We start from the raw sequence: 21,104 nt of genomic DNA, 5'->3' as shown, positions 1-21,104 counted from the left end.
GTTGTTACATCTCATGTAAATACAGTTAAAAAATCAAACAATATTGTAATGTATCTCCATGAGTATTCTTATGTGCAAATATCACCATGGAGAATTAATGATAAAATGAAATTTCATTTGTCTGGTTAACCTTTAAATAGGCAAAACATAACATTCCTCTAAGAACCACTCAAGTGAACATAAATAACAAATATGCAATAAGAAAACAATTATTAAACAATTGATAACTACATAAAATGATTTAACGTTCATAAAACCTAAAGAAAATACATTTTCTTTCTAATTGAAGTTGTTTCTGCAAGGATATCTAAGCTGACCGTTTTAGTGCAGTACCTTTGTTAGGGCTGCAATTCTCTGAGCCAGTTCAGCTTCTACTTCAGGTAAAGTTTCAGCTTTCCTCATTGTCTGTTGCAACTTTTGCTCAGCTAATTCAAGACGCTCTTGTAATTGTCTGTTCTTTTCTTCCATCTGAAATACAAGCGATACAAGAAACAATGGGTCAGAGTTTAGATTAGTCAATATTAGATTATTACTTTTATAATTCAACCATTTCTGTAAGCTTAAAATCAGAATATGAATATACCAAAATGAAGTAGATGATGTTTTCTCAAAATGTTTTTGTAAACTATTTATCAAGTTCACTTAGTAAATTTAAGCACTTAAAAAGTTCTTACCATCAGCAACAGAAAAATATTACCAGTAACTACAAACTTGAACAGATAGAGTATAGCTCAGCATTAAGACTTTAAATGTGCCATGATTAATAAAAAAAAAAGATTGTAAGCCTTAGAATTAGTCTGTAACAGTAGAGGGGATATGTACCCAATAGCGTTCAGATCTCAAGATAGTGTTGGCAGACTTCCTGAAAATGGCTAGATATAAAATATATCAGGCTTTACACATGATTTGAGTTCTGTCTTAATGATTTAATTCCACCATAGTAACACAAAAGCATTCACAGGCAATGACTAAATGATTAGGCTTGGCTATGTGCCATTAAAAGTTGATTTACAAAACCAAGAAGCCAACCAGATTTGCCCTATGAGCCACAGTTTGTCTATTCTTACTCAAGAGCCCAGGTGACATAACTTCCAGCATTATCATAGGGATTTATGTGATGTGTGACTTCTTGGAAATATTGTCCCCATAGTGTGCTGAATGTACTAATTAAATCTACTCCTTAGGTGGTGGTTAGAATTAGCTGAAGTGATATATTTAGCCTCTATACAGTATAATTTCTAGATACAAAGTAAATTATAGCAATTATTTTAATTATAATCAAGCCAAATAATTTCTTTATTTTTCTAAAAAGTTAAATTACATAGTAGAAATAACACTTCTTTCATGAGCTCAATTCTACCTTTTAGAGTAGAACAGAGTAGAGTAGACTAATCAATCATCTGCCAAGAAACATTCTAGTTTATTTGCTCCATGGTTTGTGAGAATGGTGAGAATGTACACAAAGCCCAGAATGAAACCAAGTCAGGGATACCAAACCTGTCGTAAGATGGCTTCCTTATTTGCCAATTCATTTTCTAGTTTATCATTCATGTCATGGATGGAGGTAGATTCTCTCTGAGCACTGAGGTAACGCTTCTCAAGGGTTGTGATTCTTTCTTCCATGTCTTCTTTCTGTGCCATCGCCTAAAATAAAAATGTAAACCATTATGCATGAACTCCTGGGTTCAGTCTCCAATACTCCAGCACTGGGAAGTGGAACTAGGTGAACGTAGGGTGGAGTTGGAAGAGATGGAAGAGAATGAGGAAAAGAGTGACTGGTCAAGATGCACTGTACTCACAAACTGACATGTTGAACTGAAACCCCTTGGTACAATTAAAAATAATGAAAAATAATAGAACGGAAAGAAGGAAAGAGTGAAGGAAGGAAAGAAGGGGGAGGGAAGGAAGGAGAAAAGGTTAGGAAGGAAAAACAGAGGGAGGAAAAGAAAGAATATCTAAGCAAATTATCACAGAATTTAATGTGATTTTTAATTTAATTTTTCGTAAGTAAATAGAACAATTATGATTTTCTTAAAATGTATCTTTTCTTTTTATAGAAGGAATGTAAAATTTTGTATGAGTTTTTCTAACTTATTCGCTACAAGTGTTCTCATATCATAGAGTAACTAACTATGAGTTTTCTGCTGTCTAAAAATGCAAGGGAGTGCATTTTGAAGCTGCCTAAGATAATTGGTATTTTTTTCTAAAACCAGTGGCAGGCAATTTAGCTCACTATGTAGAAGAACTAAGTACAATGATGGATAGAACTAACCTGACAGTGACAGTTCAAAACTACAATGTGGTTTTAAATCAGAAATAACATACATCACTAATATGATCTTCACACACACACATAAAGAATAACAGTTTTAAAATGGAAGGGTGAGACTGAGGTTATAGTTTAGTGAAAGACTACTAGCCTATCATGCATGAGGACCTGGGTTGGCTCTTTAGCGTAAGGTATTAATAATAAAATAATTTTTGAAAAAGAAGTAAAATGTGTATATGTCCTAGTCTTTCTAGAAGACGAGACTATTTGAGCTCTCCATAGAATCTCTTATACCTGTTAATTCATTTGTAACTACTTACTGTCAGCTTCATCTTCATGCTGAGTTCTGGGAATAATATGTCAATTTTTCCCTGAAGAGAAAGTTTTGAATCTTGACTGTACGTGTATATACAATTTATCTATCTATCTATCTACACATATGTGTATATATATATATATATATATATATGTGTGTGTGTGTGTGTGTGTGTATACATCTATAAATTCTAACATCAATAGATTCAGGAAAAGATATAAAATTACCTCTGTTATCAAGGGTCAAGTCAGTCTTTTTATATTAATAAGTTTTCTTTAATTGTGAAAATACTGTACAGAGGGGTTAGAATTACATGAGCAAGGTAATGAGTACATTTCTTATCAAGCATTGTTGCCTCCTCCTTTGTTTCCCCTTATTATCCCTGCCCTCCCATCTCCCCCACTCTCCCCGCCAAAGTTGTAAAGTTCGTTTTTTGATATAAAGTCTTGTACATCTCATTGTTACAATGGGTCCACCTGTATCCCTATTTAAACAATTTGTTTTTCCTTTCACCTCCACAAATATAGCGAAAACAGGTTATACCATGGGGGAGGGACATATAAAGCAACAAAGAAATCATCTTATAAATCAAGTCAGTCTTAGTATAATTTTCCACACTCTTGCATTTTTATGTTTGTTGTTGTTGCTGGAATATTAACACACATCACATAATGTTGTTATGAGTAAGATGATATAATAACATGAGTACTTTGTAAATGGCCTCATATAGATTCTTGACAAATAACTTCTCTTTATTAGTGATGATCATGTCCATGTTCTTCTGTGCCATGAGCCACGTATAGAGGTCATTATACAGAAACTTGGATTGCATATTTGATTCAGTGATTCATGTGGTGATTCAATTTTTAACTGTAGGCTGTGTTTCCAAAAATAAAATATGAATTTAAAATTTAGAGGACTACTTCTCCCTCTATGTCATGTAGAGATTCTGAAACAGAGCTTTATCTAGCTCCTAAAAACTTCAACCTTAAAAATGACCCAAATAAAAAATAAAAACAGCAAAAAGATTCAATAACTTCTAAACCTCAAGTTTATATACACATGAATTTTGTTATATTATATATATATAAATATACATACATACATACACAAATATATATAACTCTACAGTAATATATCTAGTAATATTTTAAAAACTATAAATATGTTGCAAATACTAAAACAAATATGAGCTTTATTAATACTCATTTGATTACTTAGCAAACTTTTGAAGATCTTTTAATAGGAAATTTGGAAGACAAGCTGGCTTTGTTAAAAAAAACCCACAAATATTATTAAGTCTTTTATCATAAAACTGCATAGCTGTTTATTCAGTGTGATATTATTATCTATATATGATTAGTGAATATGTATTTTCTAATCCAGTTTATCTACTTTTACAAACCAAAGTCAATGAAGGTACAGCTAAGATAAAATTTAAAATAAATTTTGTGGAGATTTCTTTCTTGATAAAGGAAAGTTACAAAATAGGTTTAGAAACCATTAATGGAACATAATCATTTAATTCATTGAATATATAAAGAATGTTAGAAGTGAACTATAATAAAATGAAATTCACCTGTGAAAGAAACTCCCTAAAAGCTGTTGAATAATAAGGTTGATGTCTGGGGAAAGCTACAGTGAGTAAAGAGAGTGAATTTCATTAAAATATGGAAATATGAAATACCAAGGGGAAACCACATTGGACAATTAGCATATACTTAAAAATGAATATTAGGAATGTCAGACAGGTTCTTTCCTGGATGTGGGTACTAGTGGAAAGGCCAAGGATGAACAGGAAGAGTGAAAAATGGTGAATATGGCAAGAACATTTCATGTCCATGTGTAAAAATGGACCAATGAAATTCACTGAAAATGGCTTGGGAAGAAAATGGAGTGATCAAGATAGTGCATCTGTTCAGGATCTATTGGGACATGTCAGTGTGAAGCTCCTTTGTAGAACTAATTGATACCGATATTAATTGTGGAGAACAAAACCAATGTTCAAAACTTCAGCCTACCCCATTCTCCCCCAAAATGGTGTGTTTAGATTTTGTCCTCAGGGCTGGGAAGGTGGCTCAGTGGTAGAGTGCTTGCCTTGAAAGCATGAGGCCCTGGGTTCGATTCTACAGCACCACATAAGCAGAAAAGCCAGAAGTGGTGCCGTGGCTCAAGTGGTAGAGTGCTAGCCTTGAGCTGAAGAGCTGAGGGACAGAGCCCAGGTCCAGAGTTCAGGCTCCAAGACTGACCAAAAAAAAAAAAAAGATTGTCCTCAAATGGAAAGCCAAATATATTTCAATTTTAATTTGATGTTTGTTTATTTCTATCCTCCTAAGTTTTTCTTTAATCGATTATTTACTTGAACAATATACTAGTAATGCCATAGGATTAGCAATAAGAACTTTTTTTTCCCTGAGAAACTGGCAGTTCATTAACATGTATAAGACCATAGTCCATATTATTCAGGAAATTAAAAACAAAGTCTGGAGCTTTAAAAGTAATGATCCTTTTTTTTTTTTCTTTCACTCCCAGTCCTGGGGCTTGAACTCAGCCTGGGTGCTGTTCCTAGGCTCTTTTTGCTCAAGGCTAGTGTTATACCACTTTTCTGTGATTGATTAGAGATGAGTCTCACAGACTTTCCTGCTCAGGCTGGCTTTAAACCCCAATCCTCAGATTTCAGTCTCCTGAGTAGCTAGGATTACAGGCAAGAGCCATTAGTGCATAGCAATGTTTTTGTGTGTGTGTGTGTGTGTGTTTTTTAAAACATGAAATTTATATCTCTCTTATTAGAATGAATGAACACAGATAACTATAGTTCTAAAATTTTTCATGGTAACTATTGAACTATAACAATTTGGGCATATATAATGGGACAAGATGTGTGTGTGTGTGTGTGTGTGTGTGTGTGTGTGCGCGTGTGTGTGTGTGCGTGTGTGCGTGTGTGTGTGTGTACTGGGGCTTGAACTCAAGGCCTGTCGCTTATCTTTTTTACTTAGGGTTGGCTGTCTACCACTTCAGATATAACTCCTTTTCATGTATTTTCTTGCTTGATCTGGCTTCTGAGATCCTCAGATCTCAGCCTCCTGAGTAGCTAAGATTACATGTGTTATGCACAGATAATGAACTACATACAAATTTGGAATCCAGACTCATTCTATTTCCTCTTAGTCCTGGAGTAAAAGAGTAGAATGTAGGCCTCTGACATGTTACTTTACCTAAGAGTTGAAGCCTTCATCTGAAAAAAAAATAGTAAGAATGTAAATACTTCTCTACAAGAAAGTAAAGAGAAATTAGGGAAATAGAATTTTTGCATGTGGTTGGTCTTTGAGAATTCTTAATAAAGTAGGGCCAATTGCCCTGAGAACCAAATCTTTCTTAAGTATTTATTTTTTCTGTCTTAGTGACTTATGAGTTTATATAAATCTGTATGAGTGCGTGTGTGTGCGTGTGTGTATGTGTGTGTCTGTGTGTGTGTGCGCATGTATGCCCACACAGATCATGAGGTATCTAAAAATAAGCTGACAGGCAGCTTCCTTCACAGGTCTAATTAGCTGTGCATGTCCTACAGTCTTGTGGCTGGCCCATAATACCTTCAGATTGCCTGGCTACCTCTGAACACATTTGTGCAGATGAAGAGAACTCTCCCTTTTTCATGAAGTTCTTCTAACTATTTAGAAATTATGGTGCTTATATTTTTTAAAGGATTACTCATTAGAATTGATTGCTCATAAAAAGTATCTGGCACCAGAAGTTTGACATTTTTAAACTTGGTCTTTTGACATCTTCATCTAGAGACTATTAATATCAAGAATATATCTTTAAATGGGAAATAATAAAGAGGGAGATGGATATATTGGCCCCTACCTACAAATGACACTAGATGAAAGTACAGATAAGAATTTGCTTAAAATGAAAGGAAAAGAACCAAATTTCTAGAATCAAAGGAATGAAGAAATACAGAATGCGTAAAAGTTCAAAATTTGAACTAGGGATCAAAAAGACCCAAATCTTAGTTATCCTTTTTTTTTTTCTTTTTTTGGGTCCGGTCGTGAGGCCTGAACTCTGGGCCTGGGCGCTGTCCCTCAGCTCTTCAGCTCAAGGCGAGTGCTCTACCACTTGAGCCACAGCACCACTTCTGGCTTTTTTTTTCTTTTTGCTTATGTGGTACTGAGGAATCGAACCCAGGGCCTCAGGCATGCAAGGCAAGGGCTCTACCACTGAAGCCACCTTCCCAGCCCTTAGTTATCCTTAATAGTATTACAAAGGGAATTACATTTCCTCAAATGGATATATTATCCAAGTGAAGAGGAAAGGTGTACATGTGATCAATCAATTAATCTGAAGTTGTGTCATTATCTGAACTGTAGTGAGCCAACACTTTCATAGGTTATATATCTTTTTTTCTATGATGTAGGCATTGTTTTACTACATATTCTAAATTCAGTCATACATCCTTATGTTTACTGATTATCAAAATCTGTAGGTGTTCTTTCTTTTAACAAAGATTTTTAAGTACCTATTGTGTACCCAAGAGAACAAGGAACAAAACAGCCACTGACTCATGCAACTTTTTTTGGGGGGGGTCTGGTCATGGGGCCTGAACTCTGAGCCTGGGCGCTGTCCCTCAGCTCTTCAGCTCAAGGCTAGCACTCTACCACTTGAGCCACAGCGCCACTTCTGGCTTTTTTCTTTTTGCTTATGTGGTGCTGAGGAATCAAACCCAGGGCCTCAGGCATGCAAGACAAGTGCTCTGCTACTGAGCCACCTTCCCAGCCCCTCATACAACTTTTTGTACAATTTTTTAAATAAATGGGGAATAATATATAATATGTACTTACTATATATATTACTGGTCTCTGACACATACTCTCTCTGTTTCTCTTTTCTCTATATATACATATACACATATACATATATGTGTGTGTATACATATATATATATGTATATCCCCTGAATATATATTCAGGGAACAGTAAGTGCTGTGCAGAAAGTGAAAAAAGAGAGAGAACGTATATATATAAATAGCAAAGTCAAAGAACATTTCTTTGAGAAGACATTTGAGCAAAAGGCAAAAATATAAAAAGAACTACAACAAAATAGGTCCTGCTTGCTAAAGAAGTGACATTAAATGAACAGTGGCTAAGATAGAGACTAGGAGATGACCTCTGTATGGTCAAGAGAGGGGTAGAAGGGACTAGGTATATGTTTAGGCCACTTCAAGAGCCACAAAGAATTTAAAGCAGAAAAATAAGGTAAGCCTATTCACAGGAAAGAACTTAGGCTGTTCTTTTGAGTAGAGTCTGAATTCAGACCCAAACTTGTCTGGAGACCATTTTAATACGTGAGAGGGAGCTCTTGGTTGTACAGAGTAATGATAAACCTGGAATTTTGTGAGCATAATTAATGGTCATATATTTTGAGCTTGCAGATAATAGGATTTACTTTTGAACTAATACAGTGCAGAAATGATAGCAGTTTCAAGGGCAGCTCCAATTCTTTCAGCCTCAGCAGCAATAGTAACAGATGTGTCATCTATTGGGGGATTAGGTTTATTGGAGGAACATCAAGGGAACAATCGCAAAGACACTCTTTTTGGCATATCTCTCAGAGATATGAAAATGATAAGAACAAGCTAGATGTGTAAATTGGGGGGGTCATACGTCCATGGGTGGGTATGAAACCATGATAATCTTTCTAGGAAAGTAAACATGCCACCGTTGAAAGGGAAGTAGCCCAGTAAAGGTTCCTGAGATGAGGGTATCTAGAAACTATGGAGGAAATGTAGGAGTATAACATATTATTAACTCAGTGAAAATGTGCTCCAGTGAAGAGTGGAAAGTACATCATATGCTCGGAAGGACTGAGAAGCGAGTCCTTCATTCAGTAGAATAGCAAGAATGGGTACAAAGTATTGGACAGACAGAACAGAGACAACTGCATTGGTTAGTGACACACCAATCACATAAAAAGGTGAATATCTGATTTATAAGAATATGTGAAAGTGGAAAAAGTGAAAAGTCATGACCAAGTTTCCATCGATAAGACTTTCACTTTAGCAAGTATGATGATTTGGTAATAGTCCAAAGAAAACCTCTTTGTATCTTTTGTAGTGATTTTAAAATACTCCCTTTTTCAATAGATGAGCCTACCAAAAACTGAAAAAAAGATTTTGTAATACATATGTATATTCCATTTGCACATAAACATTCACATTCATATAAACTAAAAAAGGAGAGCATTTGATGTCTCAGTATTCCTATATGCTAAGATTATGAAAAAACTCATGATTCATACCCATATGAATGGTTTAAAATTAAAAGTTTGAACTTTATGAACTTCATTAGAAGCCTCAGAAAGTCTTCATTATGTCTAAGACTTGATACCCAAATTTTCTTCCCATGCATATTTAAAGGTTTGATAATGGCAACTTTTTATTTTGCCTTGCCAAAGAAGTACATAACTAATATAATGCATTCGCAATTATGGTCTTAGGAGAAGTGAAGACTACATAGCATTAAGGGAAATTATGGAAAGAGCTTCTCAGAGGCAGCATTCAGGATGCAAAGATTCCTAGTGTTCTGAACCACTTACCTCTCGAATGTCCCTTTGATATTTAGTGTTCATCTCTTCAGTTTTAATGAGATCCTTTCTTGCTGTCTCTGCTTCCTGTTCTACTTCTCCCACTCGCGAAGCCAGGGCTGCCAAGCGTTCTTTCATCTGGGCCATTTCATAGTTTTGCTTCTCAAGCAACTCCTGTAGTTCCACTATCTGACTAGTTTCATCCGTGGAGTCGATAGAGCCATTGGACAGACGCTGGGGGAATGGACAAAGAAGTAGCACTTAGGGATTTCTTTACTCTTCATTTAAAATGCGGGAATTGTAAAAAAAATGAAACTGGAATAGCTTTCACATTGAGAAATAGAAACTTCAGAAAAGAACTAGTTTGGGATAAAAAAACTAAACTTCTAAAGGAAACTTAGTGGGCCTTAAAATATGAATAAAAGTCAATAAGTGTGAAATAGATTAACAGATATACTCATACGTCTATACATAGAATTCAAATCCCTTTGTACAACTACTTAAAGATAATACAAAAAAATTAAAAATCAGATTAACAGATACATCTGAACTGAAAGCTTATATATATGAGAACTATACATAAAAGAGTTGTACATATAACAGCAAAAGTAACTCATGGGTATAATCATTAGATAAGTAGCAACTATTATTTTATCAAGTCTATATTTAGTTTATTTAAAAGACTATATATTAATAAAATGATATATATTATATATAATAAAGTGACAATATTATTAATGGGAAAAACCAGAAATAGTGTAATATTTTTCGGTTTTACTGAAAATTCACTGTAAATTTGCAGGCTTTATGCTAAATAACATATGAAAGTGTGCATATTTTTAAAGAGAGGCTATTACTATAGTGAATCTGACACAACTGGAAGAAATGTATAGTACAAAATGTCTCGAATTAGATATTGCAGCAATGTAAACAGTACCTGCACACACCACCCGTAGGAAGGAATCTGAAAGAGGATATGTATTTTTTGAGATCATTAGAAAGAGCTGCCTAAAAAAACCAGCAGTATCTTCAGAAATAAATAAGTCAAATACCTCAAAAGCAAGGAAACAACCCAGTAACAAGAAAAGTCAATAGCCTGAACACTATATTACAAAATCAAAAAGCACCTCAAAAGACATTTCATAAAAGACAATATACAACAAATAGTCAGTACATGTCTTTAAAAAGTCTCAACATTGCAAACCATCAAGGAAATGGAACTTAAAATCACAATGGGGTATTGCCTCATACTTTTTAGAACGTTATTGTCAAAAAAGGGTAAGGCATAGTGGCAAATGCCTGTGATCCTCACATTTGGTCGGTTGAGACATGGTGATCACACATTTGAGGCTAGCCTAGACTACGCAGCAAGACCTGGTGTCAAAAAACAAAAGCAACCAAACCAAACAGAAAGGTTTGGCAAGAATGTGGAGAAATTGAGGTCCTTATATACTGGGATTGGGAATGTGAATTAATGCATTCATGAAAATCAGTAAGGAGTTTCCTCAGATAAATTGCAAATTGAGCCAATAATCTCACTTCTGGGTATCGAACCACAGAATCAAAATTGACATTTTAAAGAAGTATCTTCTCTCCCCTGCTCAGGGCAACATTATTCATCATAGCCAGTACAGCAAATCAATTTAATTGGTCATTGACTATTGAATGCAAGAACAAAATGAGGTGCACATACAAATAGGATACTATTTAGCCTTTAAATAGAAAGAAAGTCTCATTTTTAACAGCATAGAGGAATGTGGAGGACATTATGCTAAGTGAACTGAGCATGTTACAGAGAAACAAATGTCATATGGTCTCACTTAGAGAATCTAAGAAAAAAAAGCAAACCTAAGCTCATAGGATTGGGGAGAACAGGGTACAACCAAAGACAGGGGGCAGGATGTGGTGATGAGAACAGGGTAATCTAACTAAAAGGCACAAGTTTCCATTTGGTCAGAGGAACAGATTTCAGTGATCAAGTGTACAGACAGATGACTACTGCTTAGTAATGTATCACATATGTCAAATTGCTAGTAGAGTTGTTAACTATTCTCACTACAAAAATAAGTAGGTTAAGAGCCAGATTTGCCAATTTGCCTGAAAGTAGATACAATGATGGCCAACTCAATAATAATAATTTAAAACTACTGCTTAGTATGGTTGCGCCAGAGAAGTTGTGGACAGAGTATCATTTAGAGGAAAATTCTAATATTCAATGGAACATCTAGAAGCAGGAAAGGATAGAAAAAGGCAAAGAAAGTACAACTGGTTCTGCTATAAAGCTTACTTCACAACATGAACTTGTTCTAACTCCATAGCTATATAAAGAAAGAAGTTGAACACAATGTAAAGTTGAACTTAATGTGTGATTTTGTTCCTGAGAAGCATTAGCTATAGAGCAGGAGTTCAGAAGCAAATCAAGTCAATGAGGAAAACATAAAAAGCACATATGCACCTTCTTCTATTATTTAACACTCAGAGACCTCAGTCCCCTGCAGATGTTGCTAATTTACCCCTCTACATCTACCTTTAACTTTCTGTCTGAGCAGAGCAGCCTCTTCTTGTACTACTCACAACAAGGGAAAACCTTTACTCTTTGTGGAATCTACGTCTTCAAATAAACTTCAGGCCTTTTCAAAGTAAGCATCTAATGCTTCTACCCAAATTATGAAACATTGAACATGTGGAAAACATTTTTAATGTATTTTCTATATGAAAATATATCACTGTCTTTCATATAAATATAAACCCTGTCTCTCACTAGCTATACAGTAATTTGTTCATTGTTTTCACATTGACATATGAAGTTGTGTGCATTAATCATATACAATAGAATCTATTAGGTTGTATGTAGAATCTAAAATGACTAATGCCACAAAAAAGAGGGTAAGAAATTAGTTGTCATCCTTGTGCCATTATTGGGAGGGGGAGTGATTTTGTATATTTCATGGATTTTAGGAAGGCAAATATAACATGGAGTAGCATTGACTGTAAAAGAAAAAGTAGAACAGAAAACATTTTAGAGGCAGAAAGAAACATACAAAACCAAATGCTTAAACACCGGCAATCCTAGCCACTTGGGAGGCTGAGGTCTGAAAATTGAGGTTTCAAGTCAACCAGGACAGGGACATCTGCCAACCAGGATAGAAAGACTCTTATTTCTAATTAATCACCCGAAAGGCAGAAATAGAGGTGTGGCTCAAGTGGTAGGATGTCAGCTTGAATGACAAAGCCAAGAGACAGAGCCCAGGCCCCGAGTTCAAGCCCTACTACTGGTACAAGATATAAAAAAAGGAAAACAAAGATAAAATACAGAGAAGGGAAAATAGGCAGGTGGAAAGAGGTGCTGTAAGTTTAGTTAACTTAATATATTGAGAACAGGTGGGCAAATGTAAAGAAAGTGGCCGAGAAAGGGCGAGGGTTGATTTGCCATTTTGTGCATGGGAAGGAGAATGTTCTCTATTCCTCTACAAGATGTAGGAGTTTCTATTAAATATGAAACAGTCTTACTTAATTATATATTATAGTGTATAAATATTAATATATAATATACATTATAAATATAGTAATATATGTCCATTATAAATGTATATAATAAATAGTGTATAATAGAAATATGTAAAATATATGATGTTATACAAATACTTGAATTATGACAAAATGCCATAAAATTGTATTCCAGGTATTGACAATTTGGCAACTGTTTCTAATCTTCACAAATTTACTTCTAAATTGTTGACTTGTGATTCAAACTGGTTCTCCTTGCTCAATGTGGAGATCTAGATCATATTTAAGAGTTCACTGTACTTTCTTCTAAGACCAGCTCCACATCAACAGCAAGCTGCAGTCCCAATAGCAAGGAAACAGACTGGGAAGAGTCAAGTGGCAAAAGCCAGGGCAGCCTTCATTCTATGTTTGAGATACCACCCTACCCTTTGTGAGATAGACCTCAACATCTGTGTTATAGCAGAATTCTTTCCTATCAGGTGGTCAGCAAGTTCATCAAAGGATGATGGCTGTAAATTCAATTTGTCTTAGGAGAAATTATTAACAGTCCCAACAGGGACTCATTTTGAATAATATTTATTCATTATATTATGTGGTTAAATTAAAAATTACTTCTGATACAATAGGAGGCATTTTCTATTTTCTTCACAGAGAAACAAATATTATTTGTTAAGGGATTTTTGCAGTTCACATGAACAATCTACCATCTTCTGCAGTAATGTGAATAAACCACCAAACCATTCTGCTTAGAGAAAGAAGCTAGACACAGAAGAGTACACACAGGTGGCCAATTTGCATATACAAGATTTAGAAAAGACAGTTCTAGTCAATCATGCTAGGGCAGCAGATTAATGATTGCAGGGCCTGGCCAGTATATGTCACAAGGGAACAGCCATATCAGTGATGGAAATTTTTCTGTTTTGACTGGAGTGATGCTTTACATACAGATACAAATATATCCAAGTCATAGAATTGTGTACTTACATTTATTTACAAATCATACATTAATAAGGTTATTTTTAAAATACCCCAATCACTAAAACGGTCTTTGAAAGAAATATTTGGTACTGATTGAAAACTTACATTCAGAATTATACATATATGCATATATATATGTATATATATATGGAGAGAGAGAGACTTGAAGAAACTGAGACTTATGTTGTTGTAGAGTGCTCATACATAACTTTAATATTCTGTTTAGTTCATCTACGTTTTACCAAACTGTTTCAACTCAAAATATAAATTGACAGGTTAACATTGTATATTCTGTATGATAGTAACAAGGGCCAAACATTGGTGTATGTACCAAGAATTGATATATATACCACTATGTCTATTGATGTGTATTATATATGTGTGTATATATAATGAATATATGACAAGTCTATGATGTGTGTATATATACATGCATTCTGTATACACACAGAATATATATACATATGTGATATGTATACTATATATATGTATACCTCATGTGTATTGTATAAATATGCATAAGGCATTGATGTCCTATATCTATATACAATTATCAAATATTTGCTAAGTACAAGTGAATGATGTCAGTTTTCTCTTTAGTACATAATTATGGCAGTTTTGTGTTCAGTAGGCCATTAAAATTTTGTTTATTATTGTATACTTTTCATGGGCTCAAATTTCTGCAGAAAATTTTAAATTAAATATAAACGCATCAGACAACTAAAATGGGAAGAAATGGGAAGGATAAAAAAGGAGGAGACAATAATGCTTGATAAGAAATGTACTCATTACCTTGCCCATGTAATTGTAACCCCTCTGTACAGTATTTTCACAATAAAAAATTATTAAAAAATAAAATGAAATAAAAATATGTATAATGTTAACCTCTTCAATCTTTAAGTGGAAGACTGAACTGCACAGTCTACTACTTGGAAATTTAAGACTAGCCATTGGGATATTTTCAATATGAATTTTCTTTTTCTCTGAAATGTTTATGAAGCTTGTGTTTCAAATACCTGGTGCGCCAGGCGCCAGTGGCTCATGCTTGTAATCCTAGTTACTCAGGAGACTGAGATCTGAGGATCATGGTTCAAAGCCAGGCCAGGCAGGAAAGTCATGAAACTCTTATCTTCAATAAACCAGCAGAAAACCGGAAGTGGCACTGTGGCGGGACAGCATGCAGGCCAAGAGTTCAAGCCCCAGGATAACCCCCCCCCCAAAAAAAAACAAAAACGAAAACAAACAAAAACACCTGGTGCATAACTATGGAGTTATCACAATGTACCTCCTTGTACTGACAATGTATACTTACAAAAATTGCCAAACAAAATAAGAACAAACTGTTTTCTTGGTGCTATAGGAAATGAATTCCAGGCCTAGTCCATTCTAAGCAAGCACTCTACCCTGAGCTACAGCCTTAAAATCTGAATTCTCTCACCTATTCAAATCACTTTTATTATATTTTAAGGAAAACTGAAAGTAATTATATCATAGGGGAAGCTGAATATATGTTTTTAGACTATTCAGGTAGATAGTAGAATGGCTATTGATTATATTTTGCAAAAATGATTATCTCAATTCTGTTCCTTACTATGTTGACATACCTTAAAAATAAATTGTAAATCAGGACAAAGACAAAGTTTAATTGCAAAGTATAGAAAAGGCATCATTGAGGGGGTTAGTGGAAGGGCTTACAATGTTTGAGTTCATGGGAACATCTGTTGTCAAAGAGCTTTAAGGACTTGAGAGATAGCAATTTTATAAAGAATAGTTTCTCACTTGTTACTTAATCAAAGCAAATGCTCAGTTATATTATTTGAATGAAGAACTGGTCTTTTGTGCTGAAGTTTGTAGAGTTGCTAGATAAGTAACATCAGCCCCAAGAAAATACAATTAGATTTAATGTTGTTTTGTATCATTTGGGCTCACTTGTACTTTAACTCAAGAATGAAAGTATCTGTCAATGAAAGAAGTGGCATTGTCCCCCCTTTCCAGGGGTCGGATCACATTCTTGGTCTCAGGCATGCCAGGTAAATACTGTGCCACTTTCTATTCCCCTCCACTAAAATTAGTTCCTATGGAGAGATTAAAAACATATTTTGCTTTATAATGTCTCCCAGTAAGTTTGTAGAAGACAATTCTAAATCGGTAGAATGTATCTACCAGCTACAGTGATAGGAATCACAATTACTGATAAAACTTGAATATTATTACCACTAAAATATAGATTGTAGAGATGCTATTCAGTTTGTATAAAGTTATATACACACATGTATATATTATATATGCATATATGGAGTATACATACACACATGGATTATATATACATATATATGTGTATGGATAAATAGATAGATAGATAGATAGATAGATAGATAGATAGATAGATAGATAGATAGATAGATAGATAGATAGGTAGGTAGGTAGGTAGATAGATAGGTAGATAGATAGATAGATACAAAAAGTTAAGTATGTCATCTGAACCATTGCATATTTTGGATTTTCAAGTGCACATGCTGAAATTCTGGGTCACAGCCTATGGCACTCTTCAGAGGCAGAAGGTGGGGCCTACATAAGGGAAGTTAGACCACTGAGTGTGGATCCTTGAGGGTGATAGTGGGATTCTGATCTCTTCCCTCCCCTCCTTTCCCCTTCTCCCCTTTCCTTCCCCTTCCCTTCTCTTTCCTCTCCTTCTAAAGGCCTGAGGCAAAAAGGGAAGCAATCACGACTAAAACTTGTAAAACTGTGAGTCAAAATAAACTTTTCCTCCTTAAAGCTGTTTATCTCAGGGGTTCTGTCAGAACAACGGAAAGGTGACTAAGAGACTCAAATTATTCAACGTTGTATTAAAGTCTTAAAGGAAGAGAAAATAAAACCTTCCTTATCTCCTTAATTGCATAGATAGTTCAAGAGCAAGCCAGCTCTTAAAAGCAGTTAGGAAGATTTCTGGATGCCATATCAATATTTAAAAAATCAGTAGCATCTTTATATAGCAGTTTTATTTTATTTTAGTTTATTGTAAAAAAAAGTAAAAATGAGATGCTATCTCCTGTCATAATAACAGCCAACTAATAGTACCAATAAGTGAATCTACTAAGCTGAAAGATGTTTATGAGAAAAAATTAAGCAATATTATTTAAAATATGAAAGGTAAGATGATTTACCCCAGGCAAACAATCATTTCAAATCAATTTCATCATGTGTAAAACTGTAAATAACTGTCTACTTACTTATAGAAATTTAATACAAATTGTTTTTAAATATGATTTAATTAAAATGTTTCCTTGTTTCAAAGGTTGTTACAGCTTTCAATTGCACAAACAGTACAGGTGGACTCCCTTATCAGAATCTATACATCTGAAAAGATCTGGCACTTGTGGCTGTTCGGTCTTGTCTCCTGGAGTTCCCTCCTTTGGCCACTAGGCAGCTTCCTTCCATAAAATAGGAGAAGTGCCTTCCCACCCGCAGAATTGTTTGCACCTAGTGATTATGAATCTTCCAATATTTCAAGGAGTCATATGGCTCCTTATCCCTTTTCCTTTGGACTCTAGTACCATCTAATATTCCTTAAGCACTAACACCTTTGTGACATGATGTTAGTGATTGTGTTAGAAATGTACTCATTACCTTGCTCACGTAATTGTAACTCCTTTGTACGGTATTTTCACAATAAAAAAAAACCTTATTAATTAAAAAAAGAACAAGTCCAATGTATTTAAGCCTGCCCTTTCTCAGATATTGAATTAAGTTCCTCCTCCTTCTCTAGCATCTTGGTGGCACCATGTTTGTGATTATGCTGTAACATGATGTCATATGTGCTTACTTGGAAAATTTATCAGAGGGGCCATATTTTCTGAATTTCTACCACTATTGACTATCATACTGATCCATGTACCTCAGTAAATATTTGGAGCAACAAAATAAAATTGGAAGCACAAAATACATGGTTTATGAACATTCGGAGGGCAACACATTTATTTTGAGAAAATTGCCAGTATGTTTTCTCCTTGAAAGGGGCATGGAAAATGTTATTGCACCCATTTCTGTGCATGGTAAAATTCAGTGTCCTGAAAATGTTCTTGATCATGAGAATGCAGAGTAGGTTCCTAAAATAATTAATTAGATTTAATGTCATGCAGAAATATTTAAATTTCTTTCAGTTAAGGTTACTTTTTCTTTTCTGTTTCAAAAGTGTTAATAATTGTAGGACTTTTTCATGAGTAGTAAGGCTTACTTCAGAGTGTGTTTTTATGAGACTATTTTTGTAAACTATTTTGTAGATAGAGTTCTTCAAGCCACACACATACAATATCTCCTGTTTGATAATGACCTACTCTGGACTATGTAATTTAAGCAATTTTACTGCCCTAAACAAGGACTAGGATTACAAGTCACTTTCTGACAGATTCATTGGTATCTAACAATAGTCTTGTGTTCTTTCTTCTGAGAGGCCATTTTGCAATATACTTAGTAATACTGTGATCTTCTATAGTGCTAGGCTTCGCTACATAGACACTCAATAACAATGATCTGTTCCTCTGTTTAAATATTCTGATTAGTGTTCTCAATGAAATAAGATTAGATTTTAAGTTACAATGCTGTAAAAATTTATTATTTATTGGTGCTTGTTTCAAATGATCATGTTGTGGGAATGATTTTAAGAAGAAAATTATTTATCATGTTACAGGAGTATTAGCAATATTTACATAAAATCAGAAAAAATCATGCAGAGGCTATTTTATATTTTATTAAAATATCAAGCAAAGAAATATGAAATAATATGCTTCATTTGGTCAAACTTGTTCTGAGAAATCAACCTAAGGTTAAGATGAACTGAAACATAGTTTACATATATGTAAATTTTAAATAAATGTACATGCAGTGTATTTTGAATGTGTTCTAGGTTAAGTTTGAAGGATAAATATTTGGCTTGATAGTTTAAGTAATAATAGCTTGTCATTATTTTAAAGTACTTGGAGAAATTAGTGCAGTTTTGGGGAATTCAACTATCACAGTGTCTCAAAATCTTTAATGAGTGAGTTAGCAATGGCACAGAATTTCTCTTTTGCACAGATGTGACTTTGTCATGAATTGGAATTCAGGCTGGAGGCATTGTTCAAGTTGCAGGGCACTTGCCCAGAAAGCACAAGGCCCTGAGTTCAAATCCAAGTATGAAAGAAAGACAAAGAAAGAAAAGCAAGCAAGCAAGCAAGCCGGGTACCAGTGGCTCACGCCTGTAATCCTAGCTACTCAGGAGGCTGAGATCTGAGGCCCTCAATTCAAAGCCAGCCCAGGCAGGAAAGTCTGTGAAACTATTACCTCCAATAAATCACCAGAAAATGGGAAGTGGTGCTGTGGCTCAGGTGGTAGAACACTAGCCTTGAGCTGAAGAGCTGAAGGACAGTGCCCAGGCCCAGAGTTCAAGCCCCATGTTTGAAAGAAAGAAAGAAAGAGAGAGAGAGAGAGAAAGAAAGAAAGAAAGGAAAGAAAGAAAGAAAGAAAGAAAGAAAGAAAGAAAGAAAGAAAGAAAGAAAGAAAGAAAAACAATGAAATAAAGGAAGAAAGGAAGCAGGAAAGTAAGAAAGAAAAACGTTGCTTACAAAAAGATAAAATGAATGTACTATGTTAAACAATGACAGTATATTTCATATGGGCATCTATATCTTTGAAGTACAATTATAGGAAAATTATCATCCAAAATCTGTGAATAGAATCTAAAAGGAATCTGGTAAGAACTGTCCTATGTTCTACAATGTTCTAACACTTCAATGATACATTGTAAACAAAAATGTAGCTATGTATTGGTAATGAAAAGAAATGTGAGTACTTAAATAAGGCTAGGCAATGTAATTTACAATATACCTATGCATGAAATAGATGATCTTACGTGCCATATCATTAGATGATATATGACAGTATTATAGATGAGTACTTTCTTCTGCTCTACTTGCTAGAAATAGTAAAATGTTTTAGATAGCTAACTTTCTTATACCTGATATAGCTATATTTCCTCAATTCTAGAATTGACATAAATATTGTTGTTATATGTGTTTTGATATTATAACAAACAATATTTCACAAATATGTACAAAAAACAAGCCCATAAATCCAATCCATTCCATACACAAACCAGGGTGATTCTATTTCCTTGAGAATTACAATGGTTTATCCTGATGATACAATTTAAATGAAATAGCAATAATTCCATTTTGGTTTCCAAATTGTGTGTTGACTACAAACATCTTCCCCTTAAGAGCTGGTTCATAGATTGAACAAATTAATATCCATTTATTTAGCAGAAGGATACAGTAACAATTTTATGCTAATCTTAGTCCCAGCATATGAAACCTGTCTGTAAAGCTAGTTTATTTTTAACACTTAGCTTAGGATTTTTATGAAATGCATGGGTAAAACTTAATAGCTCTTAAATGAAGAACTTTTCATTTCTTAGTTGCTGGAATGGAAGCTTATTTCTGGAAATGAATCTGGCTTCCTCAATTCCTCCCCCATTCCCCACACCAATCTTATACTTGGAGAAAAGGAAGAAACACAAGCATTCCCTCCAATTGTTTCAACAGCTTCAGTTAGAAAGTGCTTAATTTATTTTCCTGTAGAAAGAAGTCTAGTACTATTTACTTCATCATCCAGTCACTGTTTCTAATGTCTAGATTTTGGAATCTCTTGGCATTTACAATTATACCAATTTAGCTAGCTGATGTATGTGACCTTAATGATTAAGGAGCTTAAATACCCTGAAATATAACTTCTTAGAGGCAAACATTCAGGAGACTCTAATCTTAAGCACTGGATATGCACATATATAAGTAATTTCTCGAATTCTGTACCTAACAGCCCTTTTTCTTCTATGCTAGAAACAAATGGTTTAGCACAGAAAAATCTTTTGCTAGTAGCCACACTGCTGATTTCTTGTGGGGAAGGATATTAATTTCCTTCTGAAAAGATGGTAAACATTCCACAGATTCATACATGGCATCACAGATTCCCATTAACAAGAGCAGTAATGGAATCTCTTTGCACAAAGTAAATCAGATTCTAAATCCAATAAGAGATTACAAAAAAATACCTTTCACTAATGAATAACAATGCATTAAATCATCAGTTGTCTATGTCACTCAATATACTTCTCAACAAAGTTTTAATATTGCACTTAAATTACCTCTGTGTAGATACATATCTCACTTTAAATACATTTTAAGTTAAATATATTATCTACTTATCTATATATAATTTATAATCTGTATATCTGTAGATATCTATATCTATTTATATAATATATAAATTAAGTTACATATAATTTAATTAATTTAGTTTGACACAGTTGTGCAGGCCTGTATTCCCTATAAATCTGAAGTCAGAAATAGGAAGATCATATGTTGGAGGTCAGCCTCAGCAAAGTTATCAAGATACTATTATAAAAACAAAAATCAGGCATAG

At 34.2% G+C, this 21,104-nt stretch overlaps 1 protein-coding gene across 19 annotated transcripts in view; it reads right to left on the bottom strand.

The window, feature by feature from the left end:
• The window catches only part of Ppfia2 (PTPRF interacting protein alpha 2), a 271,881-nt gene that overhangs the window by 77,870 nt on the left and 172,907 nt on the right, over positions 1 to 21,104 (bottom strand). For all 19 annotated transcript variants that reach the window (XM_042699018.1, XM_042699012.1, XM_042699006.1 and 16 more), the window contains 3 exons: positions 9,177 to 9,398; positions 1,498 to 1,644; positions 334 to 468 (listed from right to left, as the gene is read on the bottom strand). In XM_042699018.1, the coding sequence (XP_042554952.1) occupies positions 334 to 468; positions 1,498 to 1,644; positions 9,177 to 9,398 (504 nt within the window). The remainder of the gene's footprint in view (positions 1 to 333; positions 469 to 1,497; positions 1,645 to 9,176; positions 9,399 to 21,104) is intronic.

The sequence above is a fragment of the Dipodomys spectabilis genome, unplaced genomic scaffold, assembly GCF_019054845.1.
Source record: "Dipodomys spectabilis isolate Male_0828 unplaced genomic scaffold, ASM1905484v1 ptg000234l, whole genome shotgun sequence".
Taxonomy (NCBI): domain Eukaryota; kingdom Metazoa; phylum Chordata; class Mammalia; order Rodentia; family Heteromyidae; genus Dipodomys; species Dipodomys spectabilis.
Note: the sequence above shows the minus strand (reverse complement) of the source record. Positions and strands in the feature narration are given on the sequence as shown.